Raw genomic sequence first — 27507 nt, forward strand, 5'->3', positions numbered from 1 at the left:
CTTTGCTGTTAAATGTGTCGTAATTACCAAAAATTAGGAATATTTTTTATTAATGCTAAAACTTCAGGTGTGTTTCCGATTTTTTTTTCAGAAAAAGTTTTTGTCTTGAAGTTAAATCAGTAAGCTTATCCTATTAACTCAACCCGCCTTAATGATAACCCACGTTAAATTGTCCAAAGTGTGCTTTTGATTAACGGAACATAAATTTTTAACAATGTAAAAAACTTAGGTGTGTTTATCATTATTGCAAAAACTTTAGTGGAATTTTTTAAAATTTCGCTTCTGTTTATCGTTATTGTTCACAAAATATGTAAATCATCCAAACAGAGCCTCCATATACCAAAAAGAAATAGAAACAACAGTGCACAAAACAGCATACAGAAATATAACCTTGAGATATTGGATATCATTAACCTGTGAACACTGTAGAAGAAACTATTTACAACAATGAACATAAGAATGTACATATGAATGCATAAATCGGTCAAGTCCAAAGGGAGATAAAAAGAACTCTTCCCTATGTTGCAGGACAAAAAAAATGCCATCATCCCCAGCATATATATCTTCTCTGATTTTATCATCTGAACTCATGTGAATCCCTGCAATACATGTTTAACTCAACGTATAAACGAGAAGAATCCCCAATCTAATGCTAGATGTACTAACAAATTACACACAAACATACAAATCCTTCATGGCTTCACAAGATACATGTCGGTAAGTTAAAAACAGGAGTCGTGACAGAAGAGTTTCTCCTGCATGAATCATACACAATTGGACGAAACAAAAGGCACAAATAACTAGACCAAATATCAATAAAGAGAAACTACTTAACTGAATAAGCATGTGTGACAAGGAAAAGGCCTTGGAACTCCTTAATGATGAGAAAAATCAATCTTCATTACACAAGCTATCTGTACTATAATACCAGTTAATGTTGCAAATTCAAAGCCGAGATAACTTGGAATGAACTTGCAGCCAAAAAGGTTGATACTACAGAAATGGTTTATATTTAGGACATGAGCACGATATCCGGTCTATATAATACAAACCCGCTTAAGATAGCCAGTAACAAAGGACTTAGAAGTTGGAACATAGACATGGCTTGGAACAACCCATTAGCAGAACAATGTTAGAATAGAAAGAACAAATTCTGAAAGTACTAAGCGGTAACGAAATGATGATCTTCCACAAAAGCACAAAAGCCTACAATAGGTGTCTATTGGAGACACTATAATCATAACCCACAAAAGGGCATAAAGGAAGAACATAAGATAAAAAATAATAAACTTTATTTCATTCATATGAAATGCATGAAATCATTCTTACAATGGAGAGGGGGATCACCCCTTATTTATACACAAATGAGGAGAGAAAAGAGCTTCTAAGAAGCTCCATAAAGTCATTGGAGCTAGTCCAATAGCTCTAATTGTAGCCGTTGGACTAGCTCCAATGACTACATTGACTAGTCAAATTTTGACTAGTTCAAAAAAATCTAGTTCAATGTGAACTAGACAAAAATAAGAAATATAAAAAAGGAAAAGAAAAAAGAAAAAAGAAAAATAAGAAGAAAATATAATATATAAATAATATATATTATATTATATATATTTATACTTTTTAACACTCCACTTCAAACTTACGGTACAATGAGCGAAAGTTTGTTTAAGAAGAAATGATTTCTTGGAGCAGCGAGAGGTTTGGTGAAGAAGTCTACTAATTGGTATTCTGATGTGACATGTGGCAGATCAATGGTGCCGTGTAGATACTCATCCCTGACATAGTGACAATCCATTTCAATATGTTGAGTGCGTTCATGAAATGTTCGATTGCTGGCAATATAGATTGCACTCTTGTTATTACAACACATGCGTGAAGCTTGTATCATTTCAACTCCCATGTGAGCCAACAATCTTCTGAGCCAAACTACCTCCATTATTTTAGTGGTCAGCTTCAGTGAACGAAAGAGAGACCTCTTGTTTTTTGCACCGCCGCGAAAGCAAGAATTCACCTAAGAAAACACAAAAAACCAGTGGTTGAGGGCCTGTTATTGGGATCACCTCCCCCGTCTGCATCAATGTAAGCAATCAAATTTAATAAGGATGAAACAGACAAGAAGAGGCCTTGTGACGATGAAGACTTGATGTATCTAATAATACACAAAACTGCTCCTATGTGAATAGAAGTGTGAGCATGCTAAAACTGACTAGATGTGTGTACAATGTATACTATATCAGGTCTAGTAATTGAAAGATAGCAAAGAGCTCTAATAAGCTGTTTGTAAGGAGTACGATCATCAAGAGGTTCTTCATCATTGATTCTTATTTTGATGTTGACAACTTTTAGAGTATCTACCCTCTTATCATCTTTAATTTCAGACCTTGAAACAATATCAAAAGCGATTGAGATAATAAATATCATTGAGGGGAATAACCAACTTCAATTCCTAAAAAATATATCAATAAACCAAAATAAGTCATTTTAAAATGATTTTTAAGAAGTTTTTTAATGCTTTCAACTCCCTGTTTGTCGCTTCTGGTGATGATCATGTCATCCAGATAAAAGAGAAAAATAATAATTCCTACATCAGAAATCTTAATAAACAAAGCAGTGTCAGTTAAACAATTTCTAAATCCAATATCAAGCATAACGTGACTAAAATTGTCATACCAAGATTTTGGTGCCTCTTTAAGGCCATAAAGAGCTTTACCCTTAGGAATACTAATGCTAGGAGGAGCTTTCATATAAACTTCTTCAACTAAGTATACATTGAGAAAAACATTTTTGACATCCATTTGAAATATGGGTCATTTTCTAATAGAGGCTAAGGCTATCAATGTCCTGACTGTTGTCATCTAAGCAACAAGAGCAAAAGTTTCTTCGAATACCCCTTAGTCACTAATCTGACTTTATATCTTTCAAGAGTTCCGTCACTCTTGGTTTTGACTTTATAAACTCACCTACAACCTATAAGTTTCTTTTTTATGGAACATCTTGAATGGTCCAAATGTTAGCCCTTTCTAATACTTCTAATTCTGCCTTCATGGCTTCTACCCACTCTGTATGATTTTTGACTTGAGTATAGGATGTAGGTTTTATATATGAGTGTATTAATGCAATAAATGCCTTATATGTGGGTGAAAAAGATTCGTAAGACAATTTTTTCAGAAAGTTTAGAGACTCGGGAAGACCTAGTTTGTGCTTCGGAATATTTTTTCAATGCACATGGAAGGTTAGATTCTCTACGTCATGAGTATTGTAAACTAGTGTCCCTATGGGTTTGCTCTTCATTAGTAACATTATGTTCAGAATCAATAAAAAAGAATATTCGGTTACTTCCTTGGCCTTTTCAAAATAAAAAAAACTTTATTTTTCCAAGAAGGATACATTTCTTGACACATAATTTTTCATTCTTAAAATCATAACATCTATAGCCTTTTTGATTATCTGCAAAACCTAAGAAGGCACAAGAAATGGTCTGGGAGGAAAGTTTATTATTTTTGTTGGTGAAGACAAAATATTTGCATCCAAAAACTCTCAATTGGGAGTAATCAGGAGATAATTTGACAAGTTTTTCAATTGGAGTTATATTTTTCAAAGAAGAAGATGATATTCGATTAATGAGATAGGTAGCAGTTAGGGCAGCTTCTGTAAAAGTATCTTCAACAAAATACTATGATCAAGACCTTAATATTCTTGATGATAAACACATGCACTCATGCACAAAAAGAACTCTTAGAACACTTGTGCACAAAAGCACAACCCACTAAATCTCACAAATGCACAAAGGCATAAAAAAGAATAGGAAAACTTTATTAATCACTTGGGCTTTGACCCAAAGCTATATGAATTACAAGGGGAGAACCCCTATTTATAAAACCCAAAAAGGAGCCTTGGAGGGGCTCCACTCATAGACGTTGGAGCCCCTCCAACGATCACATTCATTCCATTGCTTTCAGTCACTCATCATTTTTTTTTGGCTTCTTCGAAGTTCCTGGCTTCTATATAAGAATGAATGACGCTAAGACAGACTCTATGTTTAAGAGTAAATGAATCATATGAGATGAACCTAGAAGGCATATTTCTATTTCTCTTAGTTTTTCGTAGATTTTCATCATTTGTTGAATTGGAACCACTAGGTTCACCGTATTTTTCAATCGCACTCCTAAAACTATGGGTATATGTTATAGTGTCTCTCGATGCCCCTTCATCACTGTGTTGGGAGATAGGAAGATGGAAGGAAATATCTTCTTCGTCTTCTTTATCATTGGCCTCATTGGGAGTGAGTTCATCATCACTATCATCATCATGAGCTAATAATTCAAATAAAAAGGAGTAATCCATGTTTTCTTTAAAAGGTTCACTTCTTTCAAAACCATTAACATTTTCCAAAAAACTCACATTTCTGGAAACATATAATTTATCATTCTTAATATCATAACAACGAAACCCTCTTTGGGTTTCAAAATATCCAAGAAAGGCGCAGACAATGGCTTTCGATGAAAGCTTGTCGTTCTTGTCAGTAAGAACAAAGCATTTGCAACAAAAAATTCTCAACCGACTATAGTCGGGTTCTTTGGTATACAACATTTCAAAAAGCGAGATATTGTTCAAGTTTTTCGAAGAGAGCCGATTTATTAGATAGACAGACGCTAAAGCAGCTTCAGCCCAAAAACCTTTTGGAATGTTTTGAGAAATAAGTAGAGTTCGAGTTGTCTCTATTATGTGTCTATGCTTTCTTTCGGCTAATCCATTTTGTTGAGGGGTTTTCGGACAAGATCTTTGGTGAAGAATACCATGAATTTCAAGATAATTTTTGAATTCACTTGAAAGGTATTCTCCATCAGAGTCTATTCTAAAATTTTTTAGATCCCTATTGAATTGATTTTTAATCATCATATGATAGGTTTTAAAAGTCGAAAAAACTTCATATTTGTGTTTAAGGAAATAAATCCAACAATATATCGTGTAGTCGTCAACAAAAATGACATAATATGCAAAACCTCCTTTTGACAAAACAGGCACCGATCCCCATACATCCGAATGGACAATTTCAAAAGGACTTGTTGTAAACATAGATCTCTAACAAAAGGTAATTTTTTATTTTCTCAAGTATACAATCGTTATAATTGAAATCACTTTTGCGTAGACTTTTAACAAAAGGTAAATGAATTTTTTTTACAATATTTAAATGTCCAAGTCTCTTCTGCCACACATTAATATCTTTTTGTTGGACAACATTACAAAATGGGTTTTTCGGAATTTGAAGAGTCGACGTAGTAAAGATCACCCTTCCTAGAGCCTTCCCCAATCAATCCCCCGGACCGACGATCCTGTATCCAACATTTGTTAGATGAAAATTTTATATCACACCCATGATCCGAGATTTGAGAAACCGAAAGTAAATTTAAGTTTAAATTAGGTATAAATCTAATTTTTGGAATAAAAAAACCTCATTTTTCAAAATTTTCAATTCTTTTTACTTCAAGAGATGTTCCATCCACGGATGAAACAAAGGATGGAGAACAATTATTTGAGTAATCGAAAAAAGAACTCATACTTGGGGTCATGTGAAATGAAGCACCCGAATCTAAAAGCCACGATGTCTTACCAGAAGGAGAAGAGGTTGACAAGGCGGCTCCGGAAATAGCCCATTTGAGAAGAGGTTGAAGAGCATCCACAATTTGTTGCAATGAGAGAGGTCCATTTGAAGATGATGAGCATGTAAAATTGTCTATGAAAAGACAATACACATACGAGCACAAAGAATATGAAAAAGGATGTTCACGAAGGCACTCTCACAATACTTGAACAAATACGCAAAAGCGTAAAAATAATAAACGTGCACAATGGCATGTATTTTATAGAAGGAACCGAATGCTTGAGACTCTCAAGCTCAACAATATACAAGGGGGAACACCCCTATTTATACAAGAAGTGGGAGGTGCTTGGGGGCTCCACAAAGGAGTCGTTGGGGAGCTCCCAACGGTCACAATTGTGACCGTTGGGGGCTCCCCAACGACTCTATTGGGGAGACCCCCAAGGCACCTTTTTGAAAAAGCAAAAAGGAAAAAATAAAAATAAAAGAAATTAAAAAATAAAGAAAAAGTTACAACATATTCCAAATGGAATATGCGCAAAAGTGTAAAAGGACTAAAATACCCGTTTCGGGTAAAAAGGGGAAAAATGTATAAATATATATACTTATATATAGAGATACGTATACATATAACATATGTATACGTATCTCTAGGTATATAAGTATATATATTTATACTTACAATAATGTTTTTGAGTATACATTTTAACACCCCCCCTCAAACTTACGGTGTGATAACCGCAAGTTTGTTAAGAAGGAAATGAAATCTAGGCGAACAAAGTGCTTTTGTGAAGAAGTCCGCAAGTTGATACTCAGACGTCACGTATGGCAGATCAATGACCTTCTTCAAGTATTCTTCCCTGACATAATGGCAATCCATCTCTATATGCTTTGTTCGCTCGTGAAATGTGTGGTTCTTGGCAATGTAGATTGCACTTTTATTGTCACAGCAAAGCTTGGTTGGTTCTTTGACAACTACTCCCATATCTTCCAAGAGGCTTCTAATCCATACTATTTCCATGGTGGTAGATGCCATGGCTCTATATTCGGCTTCAGTGGATGACAGGGAAACCTTTTGTTGTTTTTTGCATCGCCACGAGATCAAGGACTCACCTAAGAAAACACAGAAACCAGTGGTGGAGTGACGGTTACTAGGGTCACCTCCCCAATCTGAGTCAGTATAAGCAAGCAATTTCAATTCAGAGGAAGAGGATAGAAATACTCCCTTATTTACCGTTCCCTTCAAATATCTGATGATGCGGAGCACAGCACTCATATGAATGGTTGTAGGAGCATGCTGAAACTGACTGGCGATGTGTATAGCATGTGACAAGTCGGGTCGAGTAATGCTAAGATACATTAAAGACCCTACCAACTGCCTGTAAGGGGTAGGATCGGTTAGAGGCACACCGTCGTCAATCTTCATTTTTGCTCCCACAACTTCAGGAGTTTCGCATACTTTGTCATCAGAAATACCTGACCTATCAATAATCTCGCAGACAAGTTTAGATTGAGATAGAAAATAACCACGTTGCGAATAGGCAACCTCAATTCCAAGAAAATATGTCAGAAAACCTAAGTCTGACATCTCAAATTTTGAAGTCAAGACAGACTTAATACCCTTGACTCCTTTAACATCATCACCTGTTATTAACATGTCATCAACGTAAAGTAATAGAATTACAATCCCTGCATTAGATTTTCTAGTAAACAAAGCAGTGTCAGTATAACATATGAAAAACCATTTTCCAACATTACACTGGTAAATCTATCATACCAGGCTTTGGGGGCCTGCTTTAAGCCATAGAGAGCCTTACGAAGACGAAGAACTTTATCCTTAGGAATTATCATGCCTGGTGGGGCATCCATATATACTTCTTCGTTAAGATCACCATTTAAAAAAGCATTTTTAACATCCATTTGAAAAATGTTCCAATTTTTAATAGATGCAATAGTAATAAGACACCTAACAGTAACCATCCGAGCTACAGGGGCAAAGGTTTCTTCGTAATCAATTCCATACTCTTGCCCATACCCTTTAGCAACTAACCGAGCTTTATACCTTTCTAAAGAACCATCACTCTTAGTTTTAACTTTAAAGACCCATCGACAGCCTATAGTTTTCTTTCCTATAGGTAGAGTTTGAAAATCCCAAGTTCCTGCCCTTTTAAGAGCGTTAAGTTCACTTTGCATGGCATTTTGCCATTCTATACATTTATTAGCTTCTGCAAAATTTCTTGGTTCGAAATAAGAGTGAATAGCACTAAGACAAACCCTATATCGGGGTGAAAAAGAATCAAACGATACAAAGCGGGTTGGAGGTCTTCTATTTCTTTCAGATCTTCTATGGTCAAGAGGAGTGGAAAGCTCACTATATTGATCAATAGCACTTCTAAAGGTGTCTTGGTTTCTACGAGAGTAGGTAATAGGCTCACTTGGAACTCTACTTTCTGGATCATTATGTTCACCAATATCTTCATCATTTTCCTCATCATGGTTTAATGATACATCATCATTACTGGATATGTCATCATTACTAGATAACAAGTCAAATAAGGAGTAATCAAAATTTTCTTGTTGAGAAACATTTTTTTCAAAACCACTCTCATTTTCTAAAAAAGTTACATTTCTAGAGACATATAGCTTATCTTCTCGAAGATCGTAACAACGAAACCCTTTTTGAGTTTCGGAATAACCAAGAAAAGCACAAAGGATAGCCTTGGGTGAAAGCTTGTCATTCTTATCCGTAAGTATGAAACACTTACATCCGAAGACCCTTAACCTATTATAATCAGGTTCAAGCTTATGTAGAATCTGAAAAGGAGATATTTTGCCTAATAACCTAGATGGTAGACGATTTATTAAATAAATAGAAGCAAGGGCTGCTTCGGCCCAAAAGTTTTTAGGAATATTTTGAGATATAAGAAGAGTCCTAGTGGTCTCAATAATGTGCCTATGTTTCCTTTCAGCCAACCCATTCTGTTGAGGTGTTTTAGGACAAGGCCTTTGGTGACTAATACCGTGATCCTCAAGGTATACCTTAAAGTGATTGGAGAGATATTCTCCCCCAGAGTCACTTCTAAAAATCTTTATGTTGCTATTGAATTGATTCTTAATCATTGAGTGAAAATTTTTAAAACATAAAACACTTCATGTTTAAACTTAAGAAAATATATCCACGAGTAACGAGAAAAGTCATCCACAAATATTACATAATAAGAAAAACCTCCTTTTGAAACCACATGTGCGGGTCCCCAAACATCTGAGTGAACAATTTCGAAAGTTTTGGAAGAGAACATAGTTCTTTGCTCAAAAGGTAAGCTGCGCATTTTTCCGAGAATGCAGTCTTTACAAGAAAAAGAGCTTTTACATAGGTCTTTTGCAAAATGTAAATATGATAACTTGGTGATATTAGGATGACCAAGTCTTTTGTGCCATACATTTATATCTTTATGTCGGGCAACATTACACAAAACTTTTGGAACTTGAAGAGATTCCATATAGTATAGATCTCCTCTTCTAAAGCCTTCCCCAATCAACTTCCCGGACTGGCGATTCTGTATTAAGCATTTGTCACAAGAGAATTTAATATCACAGCCATGGTCCGTGAGTTGAGAAACAGAGAGGAGGTTTAAGTTAAGTTTAGGTATAAATCTGATTTTTGGAATAGAAAACTCTTGAGTTTCAAAATTACCTATTCCTTTAATTTCAAGAGAGGTTCCATCAGCAGTGGAGACATAAGATGGGGAACGATTTTTCAAATAATCGGAAAGTGACAAAAAGTTTGGGGACATATGAAAAGATGCACCAGAGTCCAAAAGCCAAGAGATTTTACCTGGAGGAGAAGACGTGGATACGGCCGCACCGGAGGTAGATCCCTTGAGGAGAGGTTGAAGGGCTTCCACTATTTGATTTATAGAAAGGGTCCCACTTGAAGATGCCTCATCCTTCTGTGGTACCCCAGTAGTAGCCATAGCTAGAAGTCTCTTCCATTTAGGACATACGGGTTTGATGTGTCCCGGTTCTTTACAAAAATGACAAATAGTTTTGCTATAGTCCCTTCTTCCTCTTTGACCACCATTTTCACCTTGATTTTGGAATTTAAAATGAGGGGGACGATAGGTTTTTACATTGTTTCCGGGTCTTGATACGGCATTGACCTCACTATGTTCTTCAATATTACAAGGGACCGCAAGAACATTTGGTCCTTGTTTACATAAATTCATACGAGTCTCTTCACCACTTAACTTGGTGAGAACATCTTCAAGAGAAGGGGGAGTGAAAGAGGAGAGAAGAGATGACCTTATTTGCTCAAATTCGGGCCTTAGCCCATTTAAGAAGTTGAAGAACCGATCTTCTTCAAGTTGCTTATGACGGAGCTCAATTGCCTCTCCACTCCATTTAGGTTCAAGCATTGCAAGCTCATCCCAAATAGAGGAAAGATCGGCAAAGTATTCCCTAATCGTCATTTCACCTTGGGAGAGAGAGATAGCCTTCTTTTGAAGGTAATACTTGTGAGAGAGATCCCTTGAGGTGTACATTTTTTCAAGATAATGCCAAGCTTCCGATGCCTTTTTGAATTTAATAATGTTGGCATTAATTTTGGTTTCTACGGATGAGAAAAACCAAGAGAGAATCTTGAAATTCTTCATTTCCCATTCATCGTGTTTCTTGGAGTATTCTTCAAGAGCTTTGGTTCTTTCTTCTCCCTCAAGAATCTTGATTTCGCCTTCTTTAACTATGGTAATCTTGGGTTCCGGTTCCGGAATAGTGCCAAGAACATATCCCCATAGGCCTTTCCCTTTTATATGAGCCTCCATATTTTCGGCCCAAACATGATAGTTGGACCCATTTAATTTGAAACCAAGAGCAAAATGGGACTCTTTTTCACCCATTAGAGAGAAGAGAGATAGAGAAAAAAGCGTACCAACACAGTATTTCCAACACCAAATTTACACAAGATCCTTCTAAAATATTTGAGAAGAAAGATCCACCACTTCAATCTCCAAGAATCGAAAGGCACGTTTTTCGAGGCACTCGAAAAAAGGAGAATCCCACGATCTTCAATAATCAACCTTGCTCTGATACCATGTAAAATTGTCTATGAAAAGACAATACACATACGAGCACAAAGAATATGAAAAAGGATGTTCACGAAGGCACTCTCACAATACTTGAACAAATACGCAAAAGCGTAAAAATAATAAACATGCACAATGGCATGTATTTTATAGAAGGAACCGAATGCTTGAGACTCTCAAGCTCAACAATATACAAGGGGGAACACCCCTATTTATACAAGAAGTGGGAGGTGCTTGGGGGCTCCACAAAGGAGTCGTTGGGGAGCTCCCAACGGTCACAATTGTGACCGTTGGGGGCTCCCCAACGACTCTATTGGGGAGACCCCCAAGGCACCTTTTTGAAAAAGCAAAAAGCAAAAAATAAAAATAAAAGAAATTAAAAAATAAAGAAAAAGTTACAACATATTCCAAATGGAATATGCGCAAAAGTGTAAAAGGACTAAAATACCCGTTTCGGGTAAAAAGGGGAAAAATGTATAAATATATATACTTATATATAGAGATACGTATACATATAACATATGTATACGTATCTCTAGGTATATAAGTATATATATTTATACTTACAATAATGTTTTTGAGTATACATTTTAACAGAGCACTCTTCCTTTTGAGGTTGGGATGCGGTAGCCATGGCTAGCAACTTCTTCCATTCTGGACATATTGGCTTGATGTGCCCCGGTTCCTTACAAAAGTGGCACAAGAGCTTGCTATAATCCCTCTTTTCTCCTTGACCGCTTGAACTTTGGTTTTGATTCTTGAAATGAGGAGGCTTGTAGGTCTTTAAATTGCTCTCCGGTCTTGAAACGACATTAACACCTTCATTTTCTTCATTATAAGAAGGTGTTGCTAAAACACTTGGGTTATTCTTACTTATATCCAAAAGTGTCTCTTCACCACTTAGTTTAGTAATTACATCTTCAAGAGAGGGGGAAGTGAAGGCGGATAGGAGAGACGATCGGATTTGTTCAAATTCGAGCCTAAGCCCATTCAAAAAATTTAAAAAACGATATTCTTTTAATTGCTTGTGCCTAAGCTCAATAGCCTCTCCGCTCCATTTGGGTTCAAGCATGGCAATCTCATCCCAAATAGAAGACAACTCCGCGAAATACGCTCTAATAGTCATTTCGTTTTGTTGAAGGGTCAAGGCCCTTTTTTGAAGATAGTATTTGTGGGACAAATCCCTTGAAGTGTACATTTTTTCAAGGTATTCCCATGCTTGAGAAACTTTCTTGAACTTTATAATGTTGGCATTGATTCTTGTCTCTACGGACGAGAAAATCCATGAGAGGATTTTGAAGTTCCTCATCTCCCATTCTTTATGTTTTTTGCTATAATCTTCAAGAGCCTTGACTCTTTCTTCTCCTTCAAGAATTTTTATTTCTCCCATCTCCATAAAGGTGATCTTAGGCTCCGGTTCGAGAATCGAGCCTTGGACATAACCCCAAAGACCTTTTCCTTTAATATGCGCCTCCATATTTCAGGCCCAAACGTGATAGTTGGAGCCATTGAGTTTAAAGCCGAAAGAGAAATGAAAATCTTTTTCACCCATTACAGAGGAGAAATAAGGAAAAAAGATACGTACCTCAAGAGAATTTTAGATCTTTCTTGGTGGAAGAATCTTCTAAAGTATTGGATGAACAAAATGATCCACCCAAATTACCAAATATTTGAGGGCACATTTTTTGAGGCACCAGAAAATGTGAGAATCCACAAATCTTTCTTTCTTCAACCTCGCTCTGATACCATGTAAAAGTATCTTCAACAAGATACTATGATCAAGACCTTAATATTCTTGATGATAAACACGTGCACTCATGCACAATAAGAACTCTTAGAACACTTGTGCACAAAAGCACAACTCACTAAATCTCACAAATGCACAAAGGCATAAAAAAGAATAGGAAAACTTTATTAATCACTTGGGCTTTGACCTAAAGCTATATGAATTACAAGGGGAGAACCCCTATTTATAAAACTAAAAAAGGAGCCTTGGAGGGGCTCAACTCATAGATGTTGGAGCCCCTCCAACGGTCATAAATGTGAACATTAGAGGGGCCCAACGTCTATTTGAGTGGGCCCACCCAAGGTACCTTTTGGGAAAAGACAAAAGGTAAAAAATAAAAATAAAAAATAAAAATAAAATGCAAATTACAATCACATTCACGAAAATGAATGTACGTAAAAATGAGGAAATGACTAAACTACCCTTATGACTAAAATAAGAATATATATAAGTGGATAGATACATATACATATATATCATAAATGTATATGCATCATCCTTTATATATATAAAATATATAAGATTACAAGATTCAATTATATAATTTAACAACTTCTACCCAAAATTCTTTTGGAATTTGATTTGCTAATAATAAAGTCCTAGTGGTTTTCATAATGTATTGGTGTTTTCGTTCGGCCAAACCATTTTGTTGAGATGTGTGTGGACAAGATCTTTGATGAGTAATGCCATGAAAGTTGAGGTAGTTTTTAAATTATTTTGACAAAAATTCTCTCCCCCTGAATCTGTGTGAAAAATGGAAATATCATTTTGAAATTTATTTTTAGCCATTTTGTGAAATGTTTGAAAATGTGAAAAGACCTCTGATTTATGTTTAAGGAAGTATATCCAAGTATACTTAGAGAAGTCATCAACAAAAATTACATAATATGCATATCCACCTTTTGATATGACCGGTACGAGACCCCAAACATCCGAATGTATTAACTCAAGTGATCTAGATGAAACAAACGTTCTATCATGAAATGGTAATCTTTTTATTTTTTTAAGAATATAATCTTTACAAGTAAAATTTTTAGAATTACAAAATTTTTAAAAACTTGAAAAGTATCAGATTTTAGATATATGAGGATGACCAAGTCTTTTATGCCATAGATCCAAATCTAATTTCTCACCATTATAATAAAAGGCATTCTTAGGTAATTCCAAAAAATCCATATAGTAGAGTCCGCCTTCTCTATGGCATTCTCCAATTAGCTTCCCTGATTGACGATCCTGTACCCAACAACCATGAGAAGAGAATGAGATGTTACACCCATAGTAAGATATTTGAGAAACAGATAAAAGGTTTAGATTTAGTTTAGGAATATATCTAACTTCTAGAATATATCTAACTTCTTGAATAAATAATTTTTTGGATCTTTGAAGGTTTTCAAAATTTCCTATTCCTTTTATTTCAAGAGTCGTACCATCAGCTGTGAAAACTTTTGAAACACTTTAGTTATTGTCAAGACATTTGGACAAACTATTGATATTTGAGGTCATATGAAAAGAAACACCAGAGTCAAGGAGCCAAGGAAAGCTACTGAATCAGAGAAGGATGAGACAACTACTCCGGTTGAGGCTTCAGTTGAGGAGGAAACCTCCTTTGAGAAGAGGTTGAAGAATCTCCATTAATTGTGTCATAAATACAGGTGCATTTTGAATGATTTGATCTTTTGATTTCGAACCAACAGATGCAACTTTATTTTCTTTTCTTCTCTTCAACTTAGGACATTGAGGCCTATATTGCTCCGGTTCATGACAATGGGGGCAAATGACTTTTCTTTTGCCATAATCACTATTTTGTCTAACAAAGTGAGGCGGCCTATAAGTGCGCACATAATTTCTCGGTCTAAATATGGCTAGAACAGAATCTTTTTCATTCTTTAGAGTATTCTTCATGAGTCTATTTTCCTCCATAGTTAGTTCCTCTACAGTGTCAATGATAGAGAAAACCTTTCCTCAATGTAAAAGAACTGATTCAGTTGTTTCAAATTCCGGCCTTAAACCATTTATAAATTAATAAAAGTGTTCCATATTGAGTTGTTTTTGACTAAATTCAATATCTTTAGGACAATGCCATTTTGGCTCAAGAAGAGCAACTCTGCCCAAATTTTGGATAACTCATTATAATATTCCCTAATACTTTTATCCTTTTGAGTCAAAGTTCAAACTTTGTCTTGCAAATTGCACATATGTGCAATATCCTTAAGTGAATACATACCTCTAAGATATTCCAAAGCTTTATTCGCATGCTCAAATTTGGCTAGACTAGAGCATTTCTTGAAGTCAACACTATTAATTAGCCATGACATAATTTTGGAATCCCCTATCCTCTATTCTTTTTATTTTTTCTCATAGGTAGCCAATGCATTATTTTTCTCTCCTTTCGTGAGAGGTACTTCTTTCTCATTCTCAAATTTTGTGAGAATTAGTTTTGGTTCCGAATCGGAACCATCTACTATTCCTCACAATCCTTTTCCCCAAATGTGGTGCTTCATGATTGAAGCCCACATCACATAGTTGGTATCATTTAATTTTATGAGCATGATGGTGACTAGGGGAGGCAATTTCTGACACGACCCGCCAACCCGCCTCTTAGGCGGGTTCGGGTTGGGCTTAAGCCAACCCGTTTAATAAACGGGTCGACCCGCGCAACCCGTTTATTAAACAGGTCGGGTTCGGGGTATGCCAACCCGCCAACCCGTTTAATAAACGGGTTAGGCGGGTGGGTCAACCCGCCAACCCGTCTGCCCGACCCGTCAACCCGACCCGCCAACCTGCCTACCTGCCAACCCGATCCGTCAACCCGCCAACCTGACCCGGGAACCTGAAAACCCGTTTACCCGACCCAACCCATTTATTAAATGGGTTGGCGGGTCGTGTCGGGTTACCCGTTTATTAAACGGTTCGGGTTCGTGTTTGCCACAGCCGACCCGTTTAATAAACGGGTCGGGTTCGGGTTGAGGTATGCTGACACGCCAACCCGACCCGAATGCCACCCCTAATGGTGACTTTATCATTGTCATCCATTTTTACAAGGGTGAGAGAAAAAAGAAAGATAGACGAGAAGAGAAAAACAAGAAAAGAAAGAAGAACAAAAAAAAATAAGGAAAGGGCAAGAGCACAATCACGAATTTTGTGTAGCCAATCTATCCTCCAAACGTCTTCTTTCTTCAATTAAGGTGGCACAAAATCACTTAAATCACGAACAAGAGGATGAATCAACTTTTGCTAAGGCACGAAAACCGAAGTGAAAACTCTCCAAGATTTAGAAGCTTCCAAGCTATGGTACTATGTAATGAAATAAAGATCTTCCACAAAAGCATAAAAGCTTACAATAGGTGTCTATTGGAGACAGTACAATCATAACCCACAAAAGGGTATAAATGGAAGAACACAAGATAAAAAACTAATAAACTTTATTTCATTCATATGAAATGCATGAAAGCATTCTTACTGTAACGCCCCAAAATTTTAACCCATATTTTTAGAAGATTTTTTTTTATAACAACGAAAACAATAAAAACTATAGGGTTAAATATCCCGAAACATTATAGTGGAGAGCAAACCAAACCATTCATTTTAATCCAATATCGATAAAAATTAACATCAGAGTTTTAAATGACATGAACAAATAAATTAAATGAACCCAAACTATCCCGGGAACAGTAAATCCAAAAATCTCGATCCGATGCCTCATCCCACAGCCGCTCATAAACCCTATTCTTTACCTGAAAAATAGTAAATTTATAGGAATTAGAATACAACTGTTTAAGTAAGAAATACTATAGATTTTCTTTCAGGTATATCATGTATCAAGTATGTGATGTGGGTGTTATGTGTGATTTTCAGCATATACTGAAGCAAGTAAACCAAACTATGCAACAACAGTAATAGGTATATACATAAACAAGTATAGCAAACCATGCAACAACAATAACAAGCATATCATTTAACTAACAACCACAACATTAGCATGAATAACATTTGGCTACTCATCAACATGATTCAAATATCTCACATGTTACAATTTCTAAAGTATGCTAAAAGTACAAAATTATATTCTGAAAGAGTTGTGAAGCTATAAGTATAGTGAATTACTCAGTGTGATACCTAAAATGTTCTAATTAATGTTTATCTTTATTTATCCCGTAGGTACACGCATGCCGAATCACCCGTAACGGAAGAGAACATTCGGGGGTTTATTATTCATGGTTGCTTTATTAGCCCGAACGTTCTAACCGAAATTTTAAATCCTAATAGAGCGGCCAGTGACCGAGAGAACCTCCCAAAGGCCAAAACAAGATGCATCCCTAACTTCTGCAGAAGAACAAAGAGCTACCACCTAGGACACATTGGTAGTCCGGGTCCCCCCCAAGTCCGAAGACTGGGGACCAACGAGTCACTTTAGCTCAAAACAGTAAAACACATGTCCCCGGAGTTTTGTACCACCTACCATCTCCAAGATAAGCCCGAATCTAAGTGGGTTAATCTTTTCATTTATTTAAATTACTCAAAGGGGGCATTTTCCCAACTACCTCTTACTATCATAGTAGTAGGCCCCCAACCTGTCATTTTACCAAGGCATACACATCCAAATTCTTTTCATATTGATTGTACAAATCCACTCAGAGTGCTCCGGTGCCTTTAAACCAGTCAGGCCACAAAATTTAAATTTAAGTTTCTCATCAGTATTATGGTTATTACCCAAAGTGCTTCGGTACCTTTAAACCGACAAGCACCGATGCCCCGGTGCCTTTAAACCAGTCGGGCACACAATATTATATTCTCATTTTCATCATAACTTCGATGGTCTATGCATGACCCTCAACACACTGGCTTGACACTCATATGTCCACAACAAACCGACCCATAGGTTCAATTACCTGATCATCATTCATCATCATTATTATTTATTTATTCTTCAATAGCAAATTGCCACAACCTACCATTAGGTTTTGACTTGTGACATCCCAACACATGGTGGCATGCACTAAAAGCTCTGCCAAACAAGCAGAGACACTGTTGGTGTCCTTTATTGAGCATGCAGTGTAATCTTAGAGATTTGGTAATACAACTATATACCTTTCTCCCAACACATTCACATTTGAACATTCTAAAAGATATACACTTAACGAACATTTTGAACATTTTAAGAAATATGCATTTGAACATACTAACTTATACAACTTAGAATATAAAATTGAATATCATTTTACTATGCAGCTAAATATACACTTGAGCATTAGTTTAATATACAACTTCATGTAACAGTGAATAACAACCTAATATGCAGTTAAGTTTGCATTGAATATCAGCTTGATATGCAACTTTGTACAAAGTTGAACATACACATACTATACAGTTACATAGGCATTGAGCATCTAACTAATATGCCCTTCTTAATGTGCAGGGCCTATAGCAGGCCCCCTTTTAACTTAAAACTTCTTTTTTTTCTTTCATGGGGCGCGGCTTGGGATCGGGTCCGAGACCCGCGGTCCATACGCATTCGGGATATGCAGATCCATCAAGGGCGTAGCTAGGGGGGGCAGGACTGGGCTGCAGCCCAGTCCTGCCTGCCGAAACAGTTATTTTTTTTTTGTTTTTTTTTTAAAAGCCCAATCCTAGCCCAGCCTTGACTGCAGCAAATAGTTTGATTTGTCCATATGAAATAGATTTTTATTAATAATTGTAGCCACTTTTTATTTTATCTCAAATTTTTTTTTCGGGGCCAGTGCCCCCGAACCCCCGACTGACACACAAATAAAATTTTTTTTGCTACACCCCCGTTTGCCCCCCCTCACATGAATCCTAGCTACGCCCCTGAGATCCATTACCCATTTAAGCCCGTGATTTGGACCCATACGGGTCCAATTATGAATCTGTATTATTCATCATATATATATATATATTCATTATGTATATGTGGTATTCTATACACGGACCCTTCTTGAATTGCTATGGATCCTGAATCCAAAAATTTTCTCCTTATTACAAGGATTTGAAACCATGGATCCAAAGTCCATTGTGCTTCGTAAATCCCCTTACTAAATCCGGATCCAGGGATCCAAAGTTTTGATCATATGATTTGGAATTATGGATCCAAATTAATATTGAAGTTCCGATGTCCGAGATCCAAATAAGGTAATTTGGGTCCAAACCTCTCCGGCATAAGGTTTTGAGATCTGAATCTAAGGATCCAAGGTTTTCTTTATACTATGAATTGAAATTATGGATCCAAATTAATATTATGGATCCAAACCAAATATTTTGCGTTTCCAAGCAACGTATCCCAGATCCAATTAGAAATTTTAATTGGACTCTTACCATATTTAAATCTCTGAAGTCCAGGATCCAAATGAAATAGTGTGGATCCAAACATCGTATAGGCTACTACGGATCCCCATACGGTGCTATAAATCCGATATAGAAATATTCTTATTAAGAATCTGATTTAAACTTCGTTGATCCGCTTCATTCATCCTGGATCCAATATCAAATTTGACCCTAATAATGAGGATCCAATACCAGAGATCCAATCCATTTGACCAAAATCCATTATTAAATATCAAATTTAGTGATCCGACATCTAAGATCCAACTGGAATATCGAAAATCCAAACATGATATTATGAATCCGATATTGAAGATCCAAACAAAATATCCGATATCCGAATACAAATAACACATACAATAATAAAAATATCCTTGTACCAGTTCAAGGACATAAATTTCAAGTTAATTTATCGGATAAAATTCACGGGTATTACACTTACAATGGAGAGGGGGATCACCCCTTTTTTATACACAAACGAGGAGAGAAAGGAGCTTCTAAGAAGCTCCATAGGGCTACAATTGTAGCCATTGGACTAGCTCCAACAACTACATTGATTAGTCAAATCTTGACTAGTTCAAAAAAATCTAGTTCAATGTGAACTAGACAAAAATAAGAAATATAAAAAAGGAAAAGAAAAAAGAAAAATAAGAAGAAAATATAATATATAAATAATATATATTATATTATATATAGTTACACTTTTTAACATAAACAAGGACTTGAAGCCGGTAAGCAGTTGAACTCTAAAAACCAAAACTTTGAATTGAAAAATACCGAACAATGACAGCCTACACAAAATAGTATTAGGACCATTGATAATGCTAGCATATACCTTGCGACACAAACTCTGGAAAACCCACATTTTTCCTCAGACAGTAGTACAATTACAAAACTAGAAGTTTCAGGGTAAACATTATCAATATAACAATAGTGCACAAAATATCATAGCAACATAGTGTTAACATGCAGTTTAAGTAGTAGTTTGAATTAACATACGAGTTGGTTGAAACTCATAGTTACATAAATTACCCAAGGAAAAGAAGGTTCAAGCAGCCACAAGGAACAAAACAGTAGACAAAACCAAATATAAAAGCTTCCAAGTTGATGGGGTATACCTAGAGATGCTTATAGAATCCACAGCTATGACACAGGAAAAAATGGCAAAACTTCAATATATCATTTCAATGCAAATTCCCACCAGATCAAGTTTGGACGGCATTTCTGCAGAACCAAGTAACGAGAGTTGAACAATGTGGAACTGACATAGGATTCTCCTGGCCAGTCCAAACCAAAAAATTTCTTCCAAGCCTTCAAGACATGATCTTATGGATGTTCCCCAGCCTATGCTAAGGTTGGAAAGCTGCATGAAAAACTAGCACACCAAAAGATGAACCAATGTGAACTTGCACGTGTTTCCTGGCTAGTGCAATCCCCAAACACTATTGAAAGCCTTTGAGACGATTTTCAATGTTCCTTCTCCAGCATGGACTGAGATTGCATTTCTGGAGAACCAAGTAAAGTACCAAAAGTTGAACTAACTGGAAGTCCCATGAGTGTTTCCTGGCCAGTAAAAACCCCAAGTACTTCTTTCAAACCAGTTACAGAACAACCAATGCCTCCACAGGCTGAATATGGCCTTTTCACCTTCCGCTTTTTCATCTCCTAGATAACAACCATAATAAGTGAATGACAAAATACAACTTAAATAGCATTAACATTTAGCAATTAACTGTAAATCAGACCTTGACATGATTAGGTCCAAAAGTGTTCATAGCTTGCTCAATTGATTTATAAATTTCCAAAGCTTGATGAGATTCATGAGAACACTTTATCTCACGGAAAATTTCCTTCGAGCCTGTCACTCTATTTTGCAAGTAGAGTATAAGCAGAGATGGAGGTGACTTTTGATCATCTTTCTTTCCATGCGCAAGTTCCATACTATGCAGATCATCCCATGACACGTCCCATAAAACTGAACAGGGGTCTCGTGATGGATTAAATTTCTTTTGGGCCAAAATGTTCATAGGATGCTAGTAGAAAATAATCATTTGTCAGTGGGAAGATAATAAATGAAATGAAATCAACAATACCAAAAGGAACGAAGGTTAACATACTTGTAAGAGTAATATTCTCCGATGGGTGACAACAACAATCATTCCTTTTGGAAGTATAAAATGATCTTCATAAGAATCTGATAGAGCGAATTTTCCCCTGACCTTAAAAAGGTCAGCTTGGCCGAACATTGCACCAGATTCAGCCAGTTGTAGTATAATCTTCAAGATAAATAACAATTGCCTCAGGATAAAATCACAGCCACAACCATGAAATTAAAAAAGGAACAAATTCAAACACTACAAAACAACATGAAAACATACATTTTAATAGCATTGAAGCAAAAAAAAAAACAAATTTCATGTAAGTTTAAAATATCGACATGTTGCTCATGAACAGGAAAGGAATACTTGCCAAGATGAAAAAATAAAAAATACAAAATCTTCCAAAGAATCCAGTTATAAAGATAAACAAGCTTGCATCATCTCCACATATGATAAATGGATGTATTCTAAATATAAAGCATTCAGTGGAAGAAATCCAGCAGCTGGAGAAATAAACCATTCCAACAGGATCAACATTAGAATGTTATGGTTGATGTGGAAACTTACAGTGGCAAAACAATGGTAACTAGAGTAACCTATAAGCCAGATACCTATATGCAAGTTAATCAAGTAACATATAGCTTGCTTCCAGTGCAAATACCAATAAATTAGTGTATTACCAAGGGTAGTCGTGAATTTTCTTAATTTCCAATTTCATATGCAAGAAAGGACAGTAAATACGAAACCTTTTGTATATATCATTCTAGTGATTGATGAGGAAGTATGAGAGTTTTCATTTAAAGGCCGAGAACAGGTAAGACATTCCCATATATGTCAAAAATGCATTTATTTTGAAGGATATAGATCATCACACTGAAATTTATCATAAAAATAGGCAGGATAGGGACATGTCATGTAGTAAGCATCTGGATATGAATAAAGTCATAGGAGATATGGGTAAAGCTGAATTTAATGTCAGTCCAATAGCATCCACATTCCAACTCCGTCATCCATATTATAATACATTTATATATTTAGAATAAAATAAAACAAATAGTGTCAAGTATTAATTGGTTGGATACTGAGTGACCCAGTTTGACATGGAAGCAGATATAGGTAGACTTAGATGCATCCGACCTCAACTGAACTGTATTCATATCTATATTAGCTGGATATGTAATGAAACAAGAAAAATGCACACAAAACAAATGCCTCTAAGGGCTACAAGAACATACAAGAGTGCACAAATACAAAGAGCCACTTATGGGCAAGATACAATACTCACAAGGAGTCACAAACACAAGCCACTAGAGGCAACACAACATACAAAATAAATGTTTATATTACTCAAATATGCTTGAGAAAGCATGAAGAAAATACATGGGGAGAATCCCCTTTTATAGAGCAAACAAGGGAGCTAAGGGGCTAGTCTATAAACCTGAAAAAATAAAATAAGAGAAAATTAAAAATGATTTTTAAAAATTTGCCCCAAATGGACAGTCCCTATTACATAAATGGAAATGACTAGAAAGCCCCTAATGGGCATTACCTATTACATACATATCTAAAAGATATAAGTATATACACACACATTAATAGGATATGGATTTGGGGTACCCCAAATGCACGCATATCGGTCTCACTTTCAAACGTGTTAAAAACATATACGTCTTGCATTATATTCTGAGATCCACCCAACCCATCCTCCTTCCCCAAACCATCACCATTCCCCCTGAAAAAAAAAGAAAGAAAACAGAGAAATGAGGCATGAGACACATGAACTCTTTTCCTCTGTCTCTCCTTGCAATCAACATACATGAATGAAGAAATGTGGGCACTGTAAAAGGAACTTTGATTCTTCTTCATAAGACAATGGATGCAAATTAGTGAATACACACAAAAAGCAATGACAGTGAAGAATGGCATAAAGCAAGCTTGATTATGAAAGTAAATATAAAGAAAGAGTAGCTTATTACGTATATGTATATTTTAACAGTATATCTTAACAGGAACAACACATTTCAAGCCCCAAAACAACTGGAGCAGATATCTTTGGAATCTGCTGAACAGAACCATGAAACCCGGGGGGGGGGGGGGGGGGGGGGAGGGGGATGGGGCAGGAAGGGAAGAGGAGAATTCAAGATGTCAGAAAAGAGCATAAAACCAAAAAAAATGAATTGGAAACATATGGATCCTTAGAAAGGATGCCAGGATAGAACGTAGAGAAGACTAACCTGGCCCTGTGCTTTGTACTCATCATATGGACGGAGCACATTGTCACCACCAATAACACGAGGAAGGCGCCTACGAAGTAACTGCTCTTCTGAAGCTATAGCTGAGGTTATTTTCATCCTTACAACATTTGCCCCTTCTGTAGTTTTTGATAAGAGATCAAGTACACCGCTCACAGGCTGTGCTGCTGCACCAATTATTCCTTTACCTACACCCTGAACAAATCCCTCAACACCTGAAGATTTTGCACCCTCTAGTGGCTTCGTTAGAATGCCTGTGACCCCTCTGAATAGGCCTTTTGCTAAAGCCCCACCACCCTCTCTAATAACATCTCCAATGTCCTCCACAGAACCTTTGCCTTCCTGCACACAAGTACTCAGCAACATAGACAAAAAAGCATATAAGCAGTGTGACAAATATAGAAAGCAGATAATTACCTGTCGCTGACGGCTTCGAATGAACTTCTTATCCATTGACAAAGCTGCAACACCTTTGCTCATGTGCCCAAGAGCACTGCTGGCATTGCCAAGTATATCAACACCACAAAGGAGTTGAAGAGGCTGACTGAGAAGGTCCTTCTGAATACTAGAGATAGCAGCACTAACAATCGAACTCTGCCGCATGGATATGCCCTTGAAGAATCGTTGATGGATACGTATCTGTAGATTGCAACATACATAAGATACTACATATGCTACTGTAGTGCAAGAAAATACAGTTGTACAGCCATAAATTCATTTTTGGATAAGCAGATAAGAGATCTAAAGCTCAATAATTTCATGTTCCCTCTGACCACTATTGAACAGAATAAAGAACAAGAATATCTACCACACAAAATAGATAAAAAGAGCTTATGAGAAAGCATCGTGGTATACTAGTTGACCACAATAACTTCTATCAACAAGATACAGAGATTGATAAAAGTGACTCAAACACACTTACAATAGAAGGCGACAATATAAAACATACCCCAGTCAACCTCTCATACTATTTGCCCAACACAACAAGGATGATAATGACCCCCTACAATGATAGCAATAGATGACAGATGTCTTACTGGCATATTCTCTGTATTTCCCAAAGCTGTCATCAAGGATAACCAGAACCCAAGAACACCTCTTGGACGCAAGGTTGGTGACATTGTCATTGATACTTTAAATTGGATCTCTGAAATATTCAAAAGACTATCTTGCCAAGAACTTATGTCAGAAAGAGGAAACACAATAATAATAAGAAAAAAGAGGCTTTCAGAAAGAAATTCAAGACAGACTTTTGCATACCCAATTTGTATGATTGGATCAACAGGAACAGTTGTACCCTGATCAGCCACAATGCTGCTGAAGTTGATTTTCTGGAACATTTCATGAAGGCGCCATAAAATAGGTTCATGGATTTTGACAAAAAATGAGGTACCTTGAGGACCCTACAGTAACCAAAATTCAACATGTTACTGCCAAATTATAATACTTGCAGAGAATAACAAAAAGACCATTCTGACGCTCAAGACCAGATATGTGAAAAAACTAAGGAAGAATAATGTTCACAAAGAAATTACTCAGAACTATACTTAAATTGCCAATCTTAGATTTTGTATAAAATATAGCATAAAAAATACAATCATCCTGTAATACCTGGAGACCAATATAGGGATAAACACAAAAATCAGACGAGCCATCTGATTGAGCTGTTACAGATAACTTCAAAGTGTAGTCAAGTTGATCAGTGATCTTTTGAAGTCTAAACAGGACAGGCATTGGGGTCAAGGCCAACTGATTATCAACTTGGATTCCAGCCATACGTAGCTTGAATCTGCAATGACAGAAAAATTTAACTTGACAATTTGTAAAACAATATAAAAGAATTAAAGTAATAAAAGAAAACTTCTAAGTGACAATACCAAGAATTCAGGGAAGTATCAAACTCAAATGCTAAGATGTGAATTATCATGATCTCATGAATGCAAATATAAATATTCACTAACAACATAAGGTAAATGAAGAACCTACCTGCTGATTCCAGACCCCATGCCAGTAGAATAAGTTAGTAGAAGATTCTGAACTGACAAATAAACAATCTCCTCTGGGGTATGATCAATAACAGACAAACCCAGTTCAGCAAGCTCAATAATAACATGACACTCAAAAGAAGAATCTGATAGAGTTTCTTTATGACTGGCCCTAGAAGACTGAGGCAGATGATCAATCTTTCTGGGTAAAATAGATAATAGATTGTTACTGGGCATCCAATCACTAAATTTAACAACATTTACTGATCCTTCCCTTAGAACAGCAACACATAGAGCTCTTGAAGTTACAGAGGAGATGTACAATGGTTGAGGATCACAGGTGTTATCAATATTACATTTGACTGTCTCTATAGAGCCATCACCATCAATTAGAAGTTCTAGCAACCGCTGCCGACCAAGGTCCTCCCAAAAAAAGGGCACAGCAGAATTTATTGGCAGAGGCCTCCATGAATCATCCGTTCCATCAACTTGACGAAAGCGTATCGGTAAAAAGATAGACTGATTTTCAATCCTGCTCATGTAGAAAAGCCAGATGCTGAAGATAGGCAAAAGCAGTAAAGGAAAGAAGAGAGACATAAATGATAATGAATAATGTACCTGTAAGGACTTGAAGATGATGCAGGACAGATGAGAACTTGGTATCGGGCACTTTTTGACCCACTTCTAACCTCCACTCGGACATACATCATGGTGTCTCCGACATCATTATTCAATTGTACCCTCATAACACCCTCACTCTGCACACTGAATGGGGTACTCCATTTGAACCCCTCCAACCGCATCTGGTACAACCACCAAAGGTAAATAAATAGCAAACAAATTCAAGAAGGCAAGAAGAACATACACATCAGAGAGACCAAGATATACTTTTAATAGTTCATTTCTGTAAATGGATCTCCACTGAAATGGTTTTGGAGGATCATAAGGATGAATCCACTCCTCTGGTAGAGTATCACATTGCTTCAACGCGATATTGCACCCTAGCCTATTGATAAACACTGTTTGAGGTTGGAAATGAACAACCTGGACAAGACACGGTTGTCAAAAGGGATTATATAAGAAAAAAAGAACAATCATAATCTATAAAAGGTCTAAAAATGATCTGGGATTAGATTATATAATCAGTAAAAGATACTAGGAATTTTCGCTGAAAAAAACAAAATGTCGACTCTTATTTGCTCTACTGAGGTATAGAACATGGGTTCTGCTATGTCACCTGGGTATGGGTGCGGGTACGACACGGCAATTCCAAAAAATGTGGGTAGAGGGACACGACTATATATATATTATATAAATACAAAATAAACTGAATATAATCTAAATATATATGTTATATCTAAAATATATATTATATACTGAGAGAGAGAAAGAAAGAGTTTGGCTCTGGATTATGTATAAATCTATATTAGGATCCATATTAAAAATCCTTTCTTTATCTTAAAAAGAGAGAAAAAAAGAGTTTGGATCTGGACTTGTCCAAACATGTCAACGAAGCCCCCTTATAAAAGGGGGGGAAGGGCGTAACCCTAGCCCTTCCCCTTTTTTGTTCTCTCTCTCTCTCTCTCTGTATATCTATCTCTCAGTTCGTTGCATGAAGAAGAAGCAGAGGAGGTACGCCCCCCTCTCTTTGGCTCTCATGTAACCCCCCCTCTCTCTCTCATCTTCCCTCTCGAGAGAGAGGGAGAAGGCAAGAGAGAGATAGAGAGGGGTAAACTGAGAGAGAGAAGGAGACAAAGAGGGGGGAAGAGCAAGACCAGGGAGAGAGAGTCGAGGGTTTTGGGAGAGGGGGGGGGGTGATATTTTTCGGGTACTAGGCGTACACGCACAGCGCCTGGTACCTGTGTTGACATGGGTACAGCGGCACAAACTCCGTGTCACGGTAACATAGGGGTTCTGTATGGCAGTGGATTTACATGATTTGCAACATACATTGATAGCTTACTCATATACAAAAAAGAAATCAAGTCAACCAAGTTAGGTCTTGCTTGATACAGTTAAGCAAAAACTTTATAAAATCTTCATAGGACAATTTAGTTTTGGCATGTCCATGGTATGTAAACATTAGAAGGTTAACTTGAAGATAGACAAATCCTCAGACTATATACTTATAAAGGTCATGACCAACAAGAACAAGACGACCTAAAAGCAATATAAGTGCTGATCTATAAGATAACCACCAATTTTTATTTCTTCCTTCTTCCACTCGTTTACTGTTAGGAGGGCAATTTTGCATAATGGAAAATTACTCCCAGATAGATTGAAGCAAGAATAAGAGTAACTTATGTAATGAAACAAAAGCCTTCAATCACGAACAAAAGTGTCCACCAAAGATCCAAGTGGACAAGCAC

The 27507-nt window shown here is 36.5% G+C and overlaps 1 protein-coding gene across 2 annotated transcripts in view; it reads right to left on the reverse strand.

Moving 5' to 3' along the window:
- Positions 1-380: 380 nt before the first annotated feature.
- The window catches only part of LOC149833224 (calcium-dependent lipid-binding family protein), a 226229-nt gene continuing 199102 nt past the window's right edge, over positions 381-27507 (reverse strand). For both annotated transcript variants that reach the window (XM_090015000.1, XM_090015001.1), the window contains 12 exons: positions 26027-26182; positions 25757-25941; positions 25140-25670; positions 24765-24942; positions 24414-24556; positions 24191-24317; positions 23571-23792; positions 23136-23495; positions 20920-21078; positions 20548-20835; positions 19921-20467; positions 381-599 (listed from right to left, as the gene is read on the reverse strand). In XM_090015000.1, coding sequence (XP_089871126.1) covers positions 20270-20467; positions 20548-20835; positions 20920-21078; positions 23136-23495; positions 23571-23792; positions 24191-24317; positions 24414-24556; positions 24765-24942; positions 25140-25670; positions 25757-25941; positions 26027-26182 — 2547 coding nt within the window. In that variant the 3' untranslated portion in view covers positions 381-599; positions 19921-20269. The remainder of the gene's footprint in view (positions 600-19920; positions 20468-20547; positions 20836-20919; positions 21079-23135; positions 23496-23570; positions 23793-24190; positions 24318-24413; positions 24557-24764; positions 24943-25139; positions 25671-25756; positions 25942-26026; positions 26183-27507) is intronic.

This window comes from Nuphar pumila, chromosome 7 (genome assembly GCF_984573655.1).
Source record: "Nuphar pumila chromosome 7, dmNupPumi1.hap1.1, whole genome shotgun sequence".
NCBI lineage: Eukaryota > Viridiplantae > Streptophyta > Magnoliopsida > Nymphaeales > Nymphaeaceae > Nuphar > Nuphar pumila.